The 14949-nt window shown below is 45.1% G+C and overlaps 1 protein-coding gene across 1 annotated transcript in view; it reads left to right on the forward strand.

Annotated features, from left to right (window-relative positions):
• The first annotated feature begins 7853 nt into the window (after nt 1-7853).
• BEND4 (BEN domain containing 4) overlaps nt 7854-14949 on the forward strand; it is a 35282-nt gene continuing 28186 nt past the window's right edge. Inside the window, exon 1 of the mRNA XM_045815980.2 lies at nt 7854-8355. Within this exon, the coding sequence (XP_045671936.1) occupies nt 7854-8355 (502 nt within the window). The remainder of the gene's footprint in view (nt 8356-14949) is intronic.

Consider the following 14949-nt stretch of genomic DNA (forward strand, 5'->3'; position numbering starts at 1 on the left):
CCACCAATGTGGCATATATATTAGTTTGCTAGGGCTGTGGTTAAGAAAGGACCGCAAACCGAAACCGGCGCACAGACACAGGCACGCCCAGAAAGCTCCATGTGCACATGAAGGCAGAGGTGGGGGTGATGCTTCTAGAAGCCCGGGAACACCAGAGGCTGCCAGCAAACCAGCCACCAGAAGCTCAGAAGGGTCGTGGGACACTCTTCTTCCCAGCCCCTAGAAGGAGCCCATCTGGCTACCACCGCGCTCTCGGACTTCTCGTGTCCAGAACTATGAGATAGTTAGTTCCCGCGGTTTAAGCCACCCAGTAGGTGGTACTTGGTTATGCTAGCCCTAGGAAACAAACATTGTCCCTTGCAGGAAAGAAAAGTCTGTGATTCTGTAATCATTCACCTTTGGTGCTGTCGGGGGGAGGAGCAGGGGGGAAGACCCAGAAGTCTGAATAACCTGCAAATAGTAGGTTAAAGGGTCATTGCTGATCTTTACGCAACACATGAAGTTTATTACTAGCTGCCTTTTGAAGACAAAAGAAGAGGAACAAAAACCAACACCTTCCTTTCTCCTAGCCTAGAAAAGAAATCCCAAAAGCCCAGCTGCTGGGACATTATAGAAGTCAGTTAGAAAATTATAATTTTTACAGCAAAAACATATTTCTATTGTTTTTCAGAAACAGGTACTTACAGAAGCTTCGGTAGCAAACCATGAAATACTCCAAACAACCAGTACATCTGTCAAATCCTACTGCTTTCTTGGTTGGGGGCATTTGGCATGCACACACTTGTAAAAATCCCAGTAAACTGTCTAATGAGTGATGTCAGAAAACCTCAAGTTGCCCGTTTCTGAGACTGCATGTCACTGGCTCATTTCAGAACCTTCTTCACAGAAGCTGGTCCTCCCGTGGTTCTCTGGAGTAAGATTATGAACACATCCCATCCCGTTGCAATACAACACTCATTCAAAGAAATGAAGAGAGGCTAGAATGCATCTTGCTGGAGGATCCTGCAGACTCTTCTCAGAAACTGAACCCACCATCTGACTTGTTACCACATCTTCTCAACTTTCACTTCATGACTTTTTTCTTTCCACCATTTTCCCTCCTGGCTTTAATATCCAACTTTTTCTCATAAATATCTCAAGCTCATACTTCTGTCCAGGGTGCTTTCAGTTCTTTGAGGGAAATATTCTTTTAGAAATTGGCCCAAAGTGAAGAATGGAGAATAGAAGATTAAATTTACTAAGCTTGACAAGGTATATTTGCTCCTTTGATTCAACAGAAGAACCTTGACTTGAGTTAAATCCTCCAATGATTTGCTTTGTGACTTTGGGGAAATTTCTTCAATGCCTTGTTCTTCAGTTCCCTTCACTTTAAGGGAAATAGCCCCAACATCTCACGACAGTGGAAGGGTCAATGAACACATGAACTAACCCATTGTCCTGACCCAATTAAACAATGATGGTCAATTCTGGTACTTTTGCTGGAGCCGATGGGAAAGTGGTGCTCTCTTCCCACGCAGGTGACAACTGCTGGGTGGCCAGGTGAACACTACGGAGGAAGAGCCTGCCAGAGAACGAAAAAACACAAGGAAAATCAGAGGTGAGAAATGGAGAGAGGTAGATTCCTAATAACGCCATAGAGGCATCCATGCCTGCTCTACACCGGACAGACCTCTCGTCTTCAAGGTCACGGGAGCCAAAAGCATTTTTATGCCTACTCCATTTGCATTGGGTTTCTGTCACTGGTCACTAAAAGAGTCCTAATAAATATACACAATCCTATTAGTGAGAAAAAGAGTAATTAGATCAAAGATGACTTTCTTTTCTAGTCTTTACAACGATGTGTCCATTCTAAAAAGGTCCTAGAAGCCGTCACAGGAAGGAAAGGGAGGGGATTAAACTTCCTCTGAATAGCCCAAGGGCCAGCAGCTGGAAGAAGCATATCTGGGGTCAAGGTAAAGAACACCTTTCCGCCGTTCGGAGCTTATAAAACATCCTGAATATGTTCCGCATATTGTGTCTAACTTTCTTCCAACCTCACTGCCACTGCACCAGCCCCATTCATCTCAGCTCCCATCTAAACTACTACCAGAGCCTCCTAAAGTCATCTGTGCACTCAGCAGGTGTTCATCAAGTCTCTATTCTGCACTAGGCATGATTCTAGATGCTGAGGACTCAGTAGGGAGCAGAAGGGACAAAAATCCCTGCCCTAAAGGAGTCCCCATTCTGGACAGGGGAAACAAACAACATACCAATACGATATACAGCATGACAGATGGTGCTAGGTACTAGATGGGAAAGGAGAGGGGCTGGGCTGCAACAGAAACAGAGGGATCCGTGAGGCCCTCACTGAAAAAGAAATGCTAGAGCTAAGACCAGAGGAGATAAGGTAGGGAATGAAGCAGATATTTGGGGAAAGAACACTTTGAGTAGAAGAAAGATTGAGAGTAAGAATCTGGAGGCAGGACATTAGGGCCTCTTCAAGACCAGTGCGGCTGGAGTGGCGTGAGGGAGGGAGAGAGTAGAAGGAATGAGGTCCAAGGAGCAGGATATGGTTATAGATCATGAGGGGCCTTAAGTAGGCAAATGCATAGACTCTGGATTTTTCTCTATGGAGGAGAAAGACAATAACGGGCAGTGGAGAGACATGGTTATATTTTAAAAGGGTCACTCAATCATTGTTTGGAAATGCTGCTGCCAATATGATTCTCTACAGTCCACTGTCCACAGTGCAGAATGAATCCTTTTAAAACATCATATAGTGACCCAGCAATCCAGTCCTGGATATTTACTCCCCCAAAATAAAATTTATATCCACGTAAACACCTGTACACCACTTCTCAGAGCAGCTTTGTTTGTAATAGTCCCATACTGAAAACAATCAGAATGTCCTACAATAGGTGAATGGTTAAACAAACCGTGAAACACGCACAGTATGAAGTACGACTCAGCAATGAAAAGGAACAAACTATTGATACATACAACACGAATAGATCTCAAGGCCATTAAACTAGGTGGAAAATCTCAAAAAATCACATATTGTAGGATCCCACTTCTATAACTACAATTACATAAAATGTACCCTTTGGAAGAAATGGATGGAGGGTACCCAGGACCTCTCTGTACGATCTTTGCAACTTCCCACAAATCTGCAATTACTGCCGAACTAAAAGGTTTAAAAAAAAAAAAAAAGCATTGTAGAAAAGAAATTGTCCTCTGGTGAAAAATTATGCACTGTCTCCATATAGCAGACCCTTCCAAGTTACCTGATTCTATTCGTTCATTGTCTCTGAACTATTTTTACAACTTTGAAAGTTTAGGTAACTGACATACATGCAAAGTGTCCTGTCTGGTAAAAGTTCCCTTCCCCCCTCACCTGCGCCTCCCCATGGAAAAACCAGCTCATCCATGGACAAACCATTTACACATTCAACATTCCTTTATTCCATATCAATTTATGCTTTTTTTACTTTTCCTTTGAATACTATGAAGGCATTGAACAAGCTAAATAAAATCGTTAACATCTGTTCATTTTTTTGCGTACATATGAGAGTCATAATTTTACCTTTTCTGAAAATTATCTTTTAAGAGCATCAATCAGGTCGTGTCACTCCCCAGCTTCACTCACTTCCAAGCTTCCCATGGCATTTCAAATGAACGCCAACATTTTCCAAGGTGTACAAAACACAGCATGCGCCAGGCCCCGCCTGCCCCAGGGCCTCATCTCCTCACTCTGCCCCTTGCCTGGACACTCCGAGTACTTGCCCTTGCTTCAGCTCCCTGAGAACATCAAACGAGTTCCCATCTTACAGCTCCTGCACCTGAGGGGCCTGTTGTCCCTCAGCCTGGCGTGCTCTTCCCACGGAAGGCTCTTTCTCACCAGGAAACTCCCAGCTCAACTGGTCCATCTCAGAGAGATCTTCTCAAACCATTCTCTCAAAAGTAACATCCCCACCCCATTTTTTTCATCATAGTTATTTCTATCCGAAATATGGCCAATAATAGTATTATGTATTAGGTATGTTTTATGTATTTTATGTATTGCATTAATATAATGTTAGCCATATAAGTACATAAATATAATGTACTTACTTATTTTATTATGTGAATGTAATATATTGTTTGGTTAGTTTCCAGCTTATTTATTACCTGCCCACCCCAATTCTATAATAGTAGGATCTTGGAATCTGCTTCCATTATATCCCCCGATGCTTAGAAAGGTACCTAGCACACAGTAGGCACTCAATAACTATTTGTTCAATAAATCCTTGGGTGAGAGGCAACTGTCTGGCTCAGTTGGTAGAGAATGCAATCTCGGGGTCGTGAGTTCAAGCCCCAAGTTGGGCATAGAGCTTACTTAAAAAAACCAACCAACCAACAAACAAATCCTTGGGTGAATGATGCTTCCGGAAGTAGTGAGGTCCCCAGCACTGTTAGTATTTAGGCATGGTTCATACAACCACTTAGCAATATCATAGAAAAGCTATAGGCATGGGCTCAGTCACCAGAATAAAAGCCCATGAAGGTGTCTTCTAGTACTACCAGTCTATGATTCTGTGGCTACCACACCCTCTCTGTCATGCAGTGGGGAAAGCAAAGGAGTATTCCTCAGCTCTTTCCCACCAAATGATGGTATGCACACTTCTGTTCCTGCTGCAATATCATCTCAGCATTAAAATGTTGAAGCTAATCAGACATTTAATTTCAAAGTGGAAGGTCATTATCTTGTCACAAAATTTTATTCCAATTACTTTTTTTTCTATTATACGAAATGAATTAAAAGTAGCACAAAACATTGGGAGATCAAACAGTCAATCAGAAGCTCATTAAATATCATTGAAATTGGTGCAATAAAAAGCATTTCCCATGGCTGACTTATTATTTAAAAGCTATATTCTGGATGGCTCAAGGAATTGACATGCTGCCAATCAAAAATCGCCCTGTCCATAAATAGCCACTTGGCTTTAAAAAGTTTGCTACCTTTTTTTTTTTTGAGATAAGAGTAAATATCTAAAGAGATTTAAAGCATGGGTGTAATTACCATCCTATCAGCCCCCATGAGACCCTAAAGAGAAGATATCAGCAAAGTCACCATCTGATAATTTAGACGATAACTTACAGAAAGATGCTTACAAAGTGCTACCAGTGATTTTATAAACACTTCCATACATTACATTTATATACAATACTCAGCTAAGTACAATCCCAGGCAGGGATTAGTGGTCAGTTACAAGTTTAAAACTGAGTCCAACTCCACACTTGGAATAAATGCCCATTTTATTTTCTCAAGAGTGATTATTAAGCACTTCATTTTTCTATGGACCCAGATGTAGGTGACTGTTAGCATGAGGATATGAAGTTGATCGTTTCTAAATTTCTAATATTTCTCCACTAGGAGCCCTCCCTCCACCTTTTCTTTTAAAGCTAAACCACTAATTTTAGCATTTAGTTTTATAGAAATGACCACTTTTTGATGCATAGGATGGCAGGTCCTTTTAGGTGGTAAAATATAACAGCAGAAGTACTGATCCCAGTCTCTTAAGGTGTTTAAGTGGTGAGGATGATATAAACTAAAAATACGTAACCAAAAGAGAATGCTCTCAGGTATAGGAAATTACTTCTTCAGAAGAACTCAAAAATTTCTCCCCTCTAAGCCACCCCACATAAACACTGCCACTACCCCAATTTCTTTTCAAACGCCAGGACTTACTGGCAAATTATCTGGGAATAAAGTGGGAGGGAAACGTTTCAATGCAAAATTCAGAACTGCTTTATAGAAAGAAAAGTGTGGGGAGGTTTGTTATCATTTATTTCCTCCAGTATATCATTCAATTTCAGCTGTCTCACATCTCAGAAGAAGCTCCCCCATTTCTCACTTACGTGCCTAAGAAACATCTCTCCGGCATCTCATTCTCTCTCCCTGTCTTTTACCAGCATTTCATTATTTCTTAACTGTCCCTCTCATGCTTGTCTCCCTTTTTCCTAGTGATCCACGTGTCCTCATTTAGCAGTTTTCAGAAGCCAGGGAGAAACGTTGCAAATAATGTTAAATATGATTAATATCTTGAATTCCTTGAAATATGACATGCATGAGTTACAATGAAACCTCTTTTATTTCCCCATGAAATGCTTCTGCATAATGAGAAAGAAAATGTCCTCTATGCCCTAATCAGCTCTGACAGTTCCTGGACTCCCAAATACTTTTATTTATGGCATTATTTATTTCATCTCTAATAAATGGAAGGGGGGGTACCCACAGCATGATCTGAGGAAGCTGCAGGAGAGAGGGAGACTATCCTGGGTGGAAGAACACAGAAGCTGAACCAGCGAAGAGAGAAGGCTTTGAAGGTATGGGGAGATATGGGAAATAAGAGGCGAAGGACCTGAACCCCCAGAAGAAAATGGGTCACTTTCCCAAGACTGAAAGGAAAACTCAGAAAAGGAACGTAACTTCAGAGTGGAGAGAGGAGGGTCATACCTCAAGGGGGGGATGCACCCAGGTTCTTAACCTGGAGAATGAAGACTGACAGGCTGGAAACCAATCCTGGGAGGGAGTATGCTGGCATAGGCGCCAGCCTAGGAGGGGGATGATTTGCTCCAAGGAGCCTCTGGGAGAAGCCAGGGCACTCCTCTAGATTTGAAGACATCTCTACTCCATGGGGAGCCTCCTCCAAACCACAGAAGCTCTTCTCTCATTCAAACAATTACTGGAATTGTGTGTCCTCCAGAAACACTGGCCTGGTGGCCCCAGAGGCCGTGAGGAGCTCGCTGGGCGATACAGGGAGCGAGCAATCGGGCCACCTTGGTTCTCACGTTTACGTATATATTAAATGACACAAGTGTCTAATCACCATCCCAAAGGGAGGTGTCAGGTCAGATTTCTCCCTCCATTGCAGTCTACGTGCTATGACAAGAAGCGAGGATATGAATTCAGATGATCTGGATGCATCTCTGCACTCGGCCACACACTCCTGAGTGTCTGGCTTTGGGCAATTACCTCGCGGAGCCTCGGTTTACTCATCTGTAGAATGGGGTAAATGATTCTGTTACATTCTGGGGGCCCCTACAGGAAATTAATAAAAATAATGTGAAAGTGCGAGAGCCCGTATGCTCTTGTGATCTGCACGAGCTCAAAGGTCATGCGCTGGGTGTGGGCAGACCCCGAGACGCGCAAACAACGCGCAGCGACCCTAGGTCAAGACCTTCAAGATGTTCTTTCCAAAAGATTGGGGGAGCAATTTCCGAGGGGCAGAACTGGCTGCAATACCTTCTCAAGGCACACACGCCCGGCGCCAACTACTACCCGCCTCTCCGTGCAACCCCGAGAGTTTGGGGTCACGTAGGGGGCGCCAGGAGCTCGTTTCCGAAGCCGAACCCCGCCCGCAACGGCAAAAGCTTCAAGTCCGCACCTGGGGCTCCAAAGTCTCGCGCTGGCCGGGACCTCGCCCTGTTTACCCGCGCGCCCTCGGGATCCGGCTTTTCCCTTCCCTCCCCCCGTCGGAGGCGCACACCCGGCGCGCGGACCCCACGGGCGGCGGTGGCGCCAGGCCCCGCCCCCGCCCCCATTATCATTAGCGATATTACCCTAAACACTTGCTCTTTACCTCCTTTCTCCCTCCAGGCATTGGCGAGGCGGCCTGTCAATCAGCGTTCGGGCGGCAGCCCCCCGCGCGGGGGCTCAGCGATGCCAGCCTCAGCGACAGGCGGCAGTGGCGGCGGCGGCCCAGGCACAGGCACACACCCTCCCACACGCGCGCACTCGGGCAGAGCCGGCGGGCGGGAGGCGGAGGCACCCTCGGAGCCCGGCGCCCGGCGGGGAGGGGGCGTGCGACCGGAGACCGGCCCCGAGGCGCAGGATGGAGGAGGAGATGCAGCCGGCGGAGGAGGGGCCCAGCGTCCCCAAAATCTACAAGCAGCGCAGCCCCTACAGCGTCCTCAAGACGTTCCCCGGCAAGAGACCGGCGCTGGCCAAGCGCTACGACAGACCCACCCTGGTGGAGCTGCCGCACGTCCGGCCGCCGCCGCCGCCCCCGCCGCCCTTCGCGCCGCACGCCGCGGTCTCCATCAGCAGCAGCGAGCCGCCGCCGCCGCCGCAGCAGCAGCAGTTCCAGGCGCAGAGCTCCTACCCCCCCGGGCCCGGCCGGGCCGCCGCCGCCGCCTCCGCCTCGTCGTCGTCTCCATCCTGCACGCCCGCCGCGTCCCAGGGCCACCTGAGGACTCCGGCGCCGCCGGCGGCGTCCCCCGCCGCCTCCTCATCCTCGTCCTTCGCCGCCGTCGTCAGGTATGGCCCGGGCCCGGCGGCCACCGCGGGCAGCAGCAGCGCGGGCAGCGACGGCGCCAGCCTGGAGCTCAGTGCAGGTACCAACTCCTGGGCGCAACTTTCCTTCCCGCCCGGCCGCGGGGAGGGGTGGGGGCTCGGGAACCAGAAGCTGGGCATGGCGGACACCCTTTCGCGCCGGGCCTGGCGGGAGGGGCGCGAGGGGAGAGGGGCGAGTGCAGTCCCGGCTGAGAGAGAGTCGGGGCGTCGGAGCGCAACCCTGAGGCCTCCACGCACGGGCAGCAACTTCTAGAGGATTCCCCGCCGCCGCCGCGTGCGGAGCTTCCGACGGCGCGCGCGCCTCCTAACAGGTGGCTCCGCGCTCGGATCCGGCGTGGCGCCCAGGAAGTGGGGCGGCGGCGGTCGGCGGCCGGCATCTTTCGGCCGAGGGGTCTGGGAGGCAGCCTCGGCGCCGAGGTCGCGCGCCGGACACCCCAGGGTGGCGGCCGCTGCCGCTCAGGGAGAGGCTAGCGCGGCTCTGGCGGCGCTCGGGGACGCCCTCCCTTTACCCTCGGCTGCTGCACTTTTTCCTTCCACTTCTTCCTTTCTCTCTCTTTCTTCGCTTGTTTTTCCTTCTTTCTCTTCTTCCTTACTTTCCGATCCTCTTTTTCCCCCACCTCTTTGATGCATTCTTACTCTGTCGCGGTCCACTCGGCTGGCTCTTGGGCTCTCTTTTCTTTTTCTGTGCGCTTGTGTTTCTCGTGCGCGCGCTGTCTCTGCTCTCTCTGCCCCTTTTTCCCCATCCACCCCAGAGTCCCAACCCGTGGGTGTAAGACAGCGGATTCCTCTGCACCAGCCAGGCGGGTGGACCTGGCGCTTGCCCCTGCGGCGCACTTTAGGGAGAGGGACGTCCTTCCCCTCCCCCCAACCCAGGGACACCCCTCCCCCGGGCGCTCGGGGCCCGCCGCCCGCGCCCCCGGCCGGGAGGGATGGGGCTGCACTGCGGGGTAGCGAGCCTCCCGAGCCTCTGGGCCCCAGACCTGAAGAAATGCTTGGTGGGAAGCACCCACCCCAGGGAACGAGGCTCCTCGCCGCCGGGAGCCTGCAGGAGGCCCCCTGGGAAAAGCCAGCTTTCCTTCGGGTTAGGCTCCGGGGAGGTGGGGTGGTGGAAAGGCCACAGCCCGAGGCCTGCGCCCAAGGGCACTCTGCGCTCCCTCAGGGCGCGGAGCCGCGTTTATCTCGCTTCTGAGAACTAAAAGTTCCTGCTCAAGCCTTTTATGGCATTTTAGAGCCCCCCCCAAATGTGCATCAGTGGATCCAAGGCTTTTGTCCTAATGAAAATATGAGCATTGTCTGTAAATGAGTTATAGATGCCTGTGTTAATGTTATGTTGTTTGTCAATATTTTGACGCAGGAAGGATTGGTTTTGAGAAAGAAAATCTAATTACAGGTAATAGTGAAGACTTGTTTTGTCATATCTCTCACTGATTTGGAGATGTTTGAGGGCTTTGAGTGGGGTTCGTATGTAGGTATTCTTATTGTTTGTGGGGTGGCCTTTTTTTTGTTTTGTTTTTCCAGTTGCTTTTAAGCCGATATTCTGTTGTGTTTTTATATTCATTGTTAGGTTACTCACTCACTTCCATTTTGTCCATTATTTTTCTTCTGTGTTCTCCCTTTCTTAGTAAGGTTTGTGTTCTTTCTCTCTGGATGTGGAGTCTTATTTTCTTCTAATTCATGCCCATGTTTATTCTCTTGTTCTGCTTTATCTTTGTTTTATATGTTGTTTCTTCCCGGTTTGGGTTCTTTTCCCATTTTCTGTTTTGCCGACCCCTTTGCAGAACCTTAGTTCCACCATGTTCACTGGGGGTTTCCCCCCCTTTTTATCTGCCTGTTCAGTCTTTCATCTCATCTTGCTTCCTCCTTTCAGTCTTTGCTGTCTTTCAACCTTTTACTTCCTTTTGTACACTATAAATCTGCCCCCTCATTTCCATTATCATCCATAGTTTTAACCTTGCTTTTCCTGCATTGTTTCTTTTTTCTACACCAGCCACTTGCTGTCCTTTCCATGCACCCTCCTACTCTGTCAGTGTCCTTGCTGTCTTTCGTTCACAAGGAGTTTGTGTGGTTTTTCCTTTTCACCTTGTTCTAAATGTTCTCTTTCAGTGTTTCTTCTTAATTTTGTCTCTGTCCCCAGGTGGAAATCACAACATCATTGCATCTGAAAGAGTGAAAGGGGGCTTTGTTTGATGCCCTCTCAAACTCCCTATATTTTTTATTTCCTTTTATTCTCAAGGTGCTGTTGCTCCCTTTTTTTCCTTTAAGGTCATAGAGAGGTAAGCTTGATAGCACCAAGGACAGGATGCCATGTGCTTGTTGGAAAGACGGGAATTGGATGATAAGTTTCTTCCATGCAGTGAGGAAAATGGTCTGGCAGCAAAAAATAAAAGAAGAAAAAAAAAGGCCATAGTACTAGACCTCATGAATTGTGGTCATAATATTAATCATTGATGGACAAAGCCATCTCTTAACAGGCACAGAGATGTGAGTGGCCATCAGAGGGACAGTCACCTGAAGTGCTGATTGGCTCTTTGAGGAACAGTGGTTCCACTTTGAACCAATGAGCATGTGTGCACAGACAGACACCATTTAAGCATATTGGGGAGGGAGCTGGGGAGGTGGTAAGTTGCTTGTTGCACCCTCACAAAAGTGTTATTGCAGCCTCTCCAGCTTGCTAGTAAACGGAAAGTAGTCAAGACAGCCATGTGATGAATCGAGTCAAGGATAGAAGAGATATAACTGAGTGTCCAGAGTAAATGCAATGAAAAGATGAAAAGGTTGAAGTGAATCTTATTTGCCATTAAGAGCCATAAACCATGGAGAGGAGAAATATGTGATTAAAAATAGATTTTTCAGCATTCTTATAAAATCTCATGAAGAGTATAATTTTCCTTAAAAGGGGTAATATACCATGGTTTTAAAAGCGTATTTTTCCTCTGTGGGAGGCTTAGAGTTAAAACCCACGTAGATCTTGATATGCAGCCTAAATTTGGCATCAGGAAATGGGAAATTGCATCTTTAAGCAGAGTACAATCAAAAATGAATTACAATAAATCCTATATAATTGCATAGGTCATTCTCTTTAATGAGATTTTATTAACCTGACTGTCAAGCTTTTGAGTCAGGCAGATATTTTATCTTCTTCAACTGATAAAAGTGTCAGCTATAAACCACCATATAAATATTCATAAATCTACACATCTGTGGCAGCCTATCAGCATCATTCTTTTGGACATTAAAAGCATTCTAATTACTTTCTGTCTAGCAGAGCTGAAATGCTGCCTGTTATAGTATGTGCTTGGCAGGCATGATTGCTTTTGTTTGCCATCACAAATAGCAGCGTCCTATTTTATATACCGATGGTCCAGAAAATATTCAGGGATTGACTGAGCAGGATGAATATTAGGAAGCACCATCTGGTTTTGATAGCACCGAGTATATTAACTCATCTGTTAATTTTTGACACATCATTGATTTATTTATTTAGAAAAATTGCATCCTGTTTTGCTGTGTTGATGTTTGCCATTATGAAAAAAAATTGGATGGCATTTTTTTTAAAAGACATAGTTCATTGATTTAAGACAAGGGTGACGCTCCCAAAGATGCTTTCATTTTCTAACTTCTATTTTCTATGCCGTGAAGTCCTCTCTTAAGAAGAAGTTGTATTAATGTTTTAAGGAAATGATCTATTTTGAACTGGCTGGAAATCCTTCTGGTAGATACAACGTATGGATACATGATAGTAGATCACAAAAAATTTTTTTCTGCTTCTGCATTTTTAATATTAATATATTTCACCCTTCACTGGGCTAAAATCAAAAGGTTACCACTAATCTCGGTGACTGTGATCTCCTTCATAGTAACAGAATACTCTTGGGTATATGCTGTGATGGGCAAATTCCATTCAAGGCTTTACTTACAAAGAAGGACATTAAAGTAAAGCGCCTGTGTTTGATTGCTGAGTTCCCATCCCTCTTCTTATTCACTTATCAGATTTGGGATGGATTAAACCACTTAAATTTAGAAGAATTTCTAGAAATGAATTTTTTAATTAAAAAAACAATCACGGGTTCAGATTTTGGAATCAGACTAGGCACAATTTGCAACACGATATTATCCCAACAGATTGCACAGTAGGGCAAAATAAATTACAAGTGGTCACTTTACAATGCTTCATGATTGTGATTTATTAACATTTTGCGGTGTTTAATTTTAGAGAAGTTAGGAACGAAGTAGGTAGTTTTAAAGCCCCTTGGTAAACTGTTGACTTTGTACTTCCTCCTATTGCTTGAGGAGAGCATTCTGTAACTAGGGGGAAAAAACAGTTTTAAAAAAATTCAAAATACATGTTCACACTTTGCTCAATTAAGAATCATGGGTCAGTGACCATTCAATTGTGTTCATATGAAAACAGAACTTTTCTCCATTTCTTAGCGATAATGAGCATTGCACAGTACTTGCATTTCTAATTATATTCTGTCTGGAAAGCTAAAGTATTGCTGGCTGCAATATGTAGTAAGTAGAAAGATGTGCTGTTTTCTGCCAAGTGTAATAGTAATATTTTTCATCATAGTCTTCCATGTATTGATGTTAAAACACTATTTAAATGTTTTAAGGTACCAAAAAGAGGGGAAATTCAACTTTAAGGTTTATGGTTGCTATTTTTGCATCTGTCAGTTCTTAGAACATATTCAGAATGAAGCATTTTTAAAAACTGAAGGCAAGAACTGTTTTATGGTTGTAGCTATTCTCTGATATTCTGAGAGTACTTTAATACATTATCTTCATAATGTAGTGTATTACATAATGATTTTTTTCTCATCATGTTACAAGTTTATCCTTCAATTAAGAAAACAAATCATGCTTGTCCCTAAGTCAGGTTTTTTTCCTTAAAATCTATACCCTAATGTGATTTATCAATATGATGAAAGCTCCTGAGTGTGCTTTAGGACATTGAACAAATATATTCGAGCAACTCTTTGTAGGCACTTCTGTTTTAGCCTTTCTTTTCATATTTTGTTCCTTTCATCAAGGTTATGTTAAAGGTGTACAGGATGTAAATCAATTGGGACTGTGCTGATTAAAATGCAAACAGTAAATACAACTTCAGGTCTAGAATGGGATTATAGGATTAAAATGAATGAAAACTGCTAGTGTGCTAGAATTGAAAATTCTCAATCAATATCATCCTTTGATTTTACTAATAAAAGAACAAAACCCAGAAGTGAAAGTGACAATGCAACATCTTAAGTCTTCCCACTTATATGGTTCAACTGTTTACTTTGTTTATTTGGTTTGGGTCAATGTAAAGAAATAATACCCAAATATCTGAGGTCTTTCCCCATTACGTTTTGTTTTAAATCATGGGCCCCATTCTTCCCTTCCACCTGGCAGGGGGCAGAGGCATCAATTCCAGTGTTTTGGTATAAAAAGTTACTTCCCATATCCACATCCCTTTCTCTCCCAGATAGCAAGTGGACTTTACCCTGGCTGCTGCTTCAGCGCGGTACCCAGCCCATCAGTCAATTTTAGCCTGAAACTATACCCGACATCTGGTTCTTTCTTCAGGAATCAAAAATCATTGTGTAAAAAACAGGCCTGTGCCTAATACTTGTGGGATTTAGGACAAGAGTACAAATGCAGGCCTACATACCATATATCTAAATAATTAACAATCTGTTAAATAAAATATGTTCCATTCACCTACCCTGATAAATACACCTTCTTAATGACCAGATTTGACTTTGGAGTTTTCAGCCAGCCCATGGCCTTCTCTCCCCACCCCCAGCTTCATCTTCCACTAGGAGGAACCTCACATACACAGGAATGGATGCCCCAGTCCAAACTTCCAGGCTCTGGCACCATGGTCTGTCTTTGGGAGAATGGCTCAGGGAAGAGTCCAACACAGGCCCTCGAAGCAGTTTGAGTAAGGAATTCCTGGATCTTGGGTACCTCACCATGGGGAGTGGGTGGGATGGAGGAGGATGGTTAGGGCAGGGGCCCTCCTGCCTGTGTCTAAGGGTAGTATTGTTCCTAAGAGCGGGAAAGCATTATGCCAGGAAGAAAATAGTCCTGTGTGCTCGCAGCCTGCCCAGAGTGCTCTTGCCACTCCAGCCAAGGAAATATGAAATGCTCTAAGATCTATTTATTTACAAGAGGCCCTGCCTGTTATATTCCGTAAATATCTTGTCCCCATAGAAGCCCTCAGGCATCTCACCATTTTTTATTTTTAAAGTTTATCCCCCCCCCCCTAAAAAATAGAGCTGATCAACATGTTCAAAGACAGCAGGTAGCTACATTTCTATCACAAATAGTTACTGGCATCTAAAATCCACAGTATTTTGTTTGTGGCCGTTATTCTGGGTAGGGAGAGAGGAAGGGAGAGGCATCCACCACCTCTTTGTAAGCCTGTATTTATAAATAGTCTGTTCTGGGTGGTGGTCAGGAAAGAAGAGAATGTACCTTGTGACATTTGCATTTAGGGTGAATTTTCAAGACCCTTAGACTGACAACATGAAAATATGTTTTCACAATTTGAGGGGTTTTTGTTTTTCTAAACTGATTGCTTTCCGTTGGTTTTTACTTTTCATTGATTGACAATTAATATGCTTTCGAATCCGTTTCTGTGAACTAACCAC

Source organism: Ursus americanus, chromosome 8 (genome assembly GCF_024610735.1).
Source record: "Ursus americanus isolate L20-20 chromosome 8, mUrsAme1.1.p, whole genome shotgun sequence".
NCBI lineage: Eukaryota > Metazoa > Chordata > Mammalia > Carnivora > Ursidae > Ursus > Ursus americanus.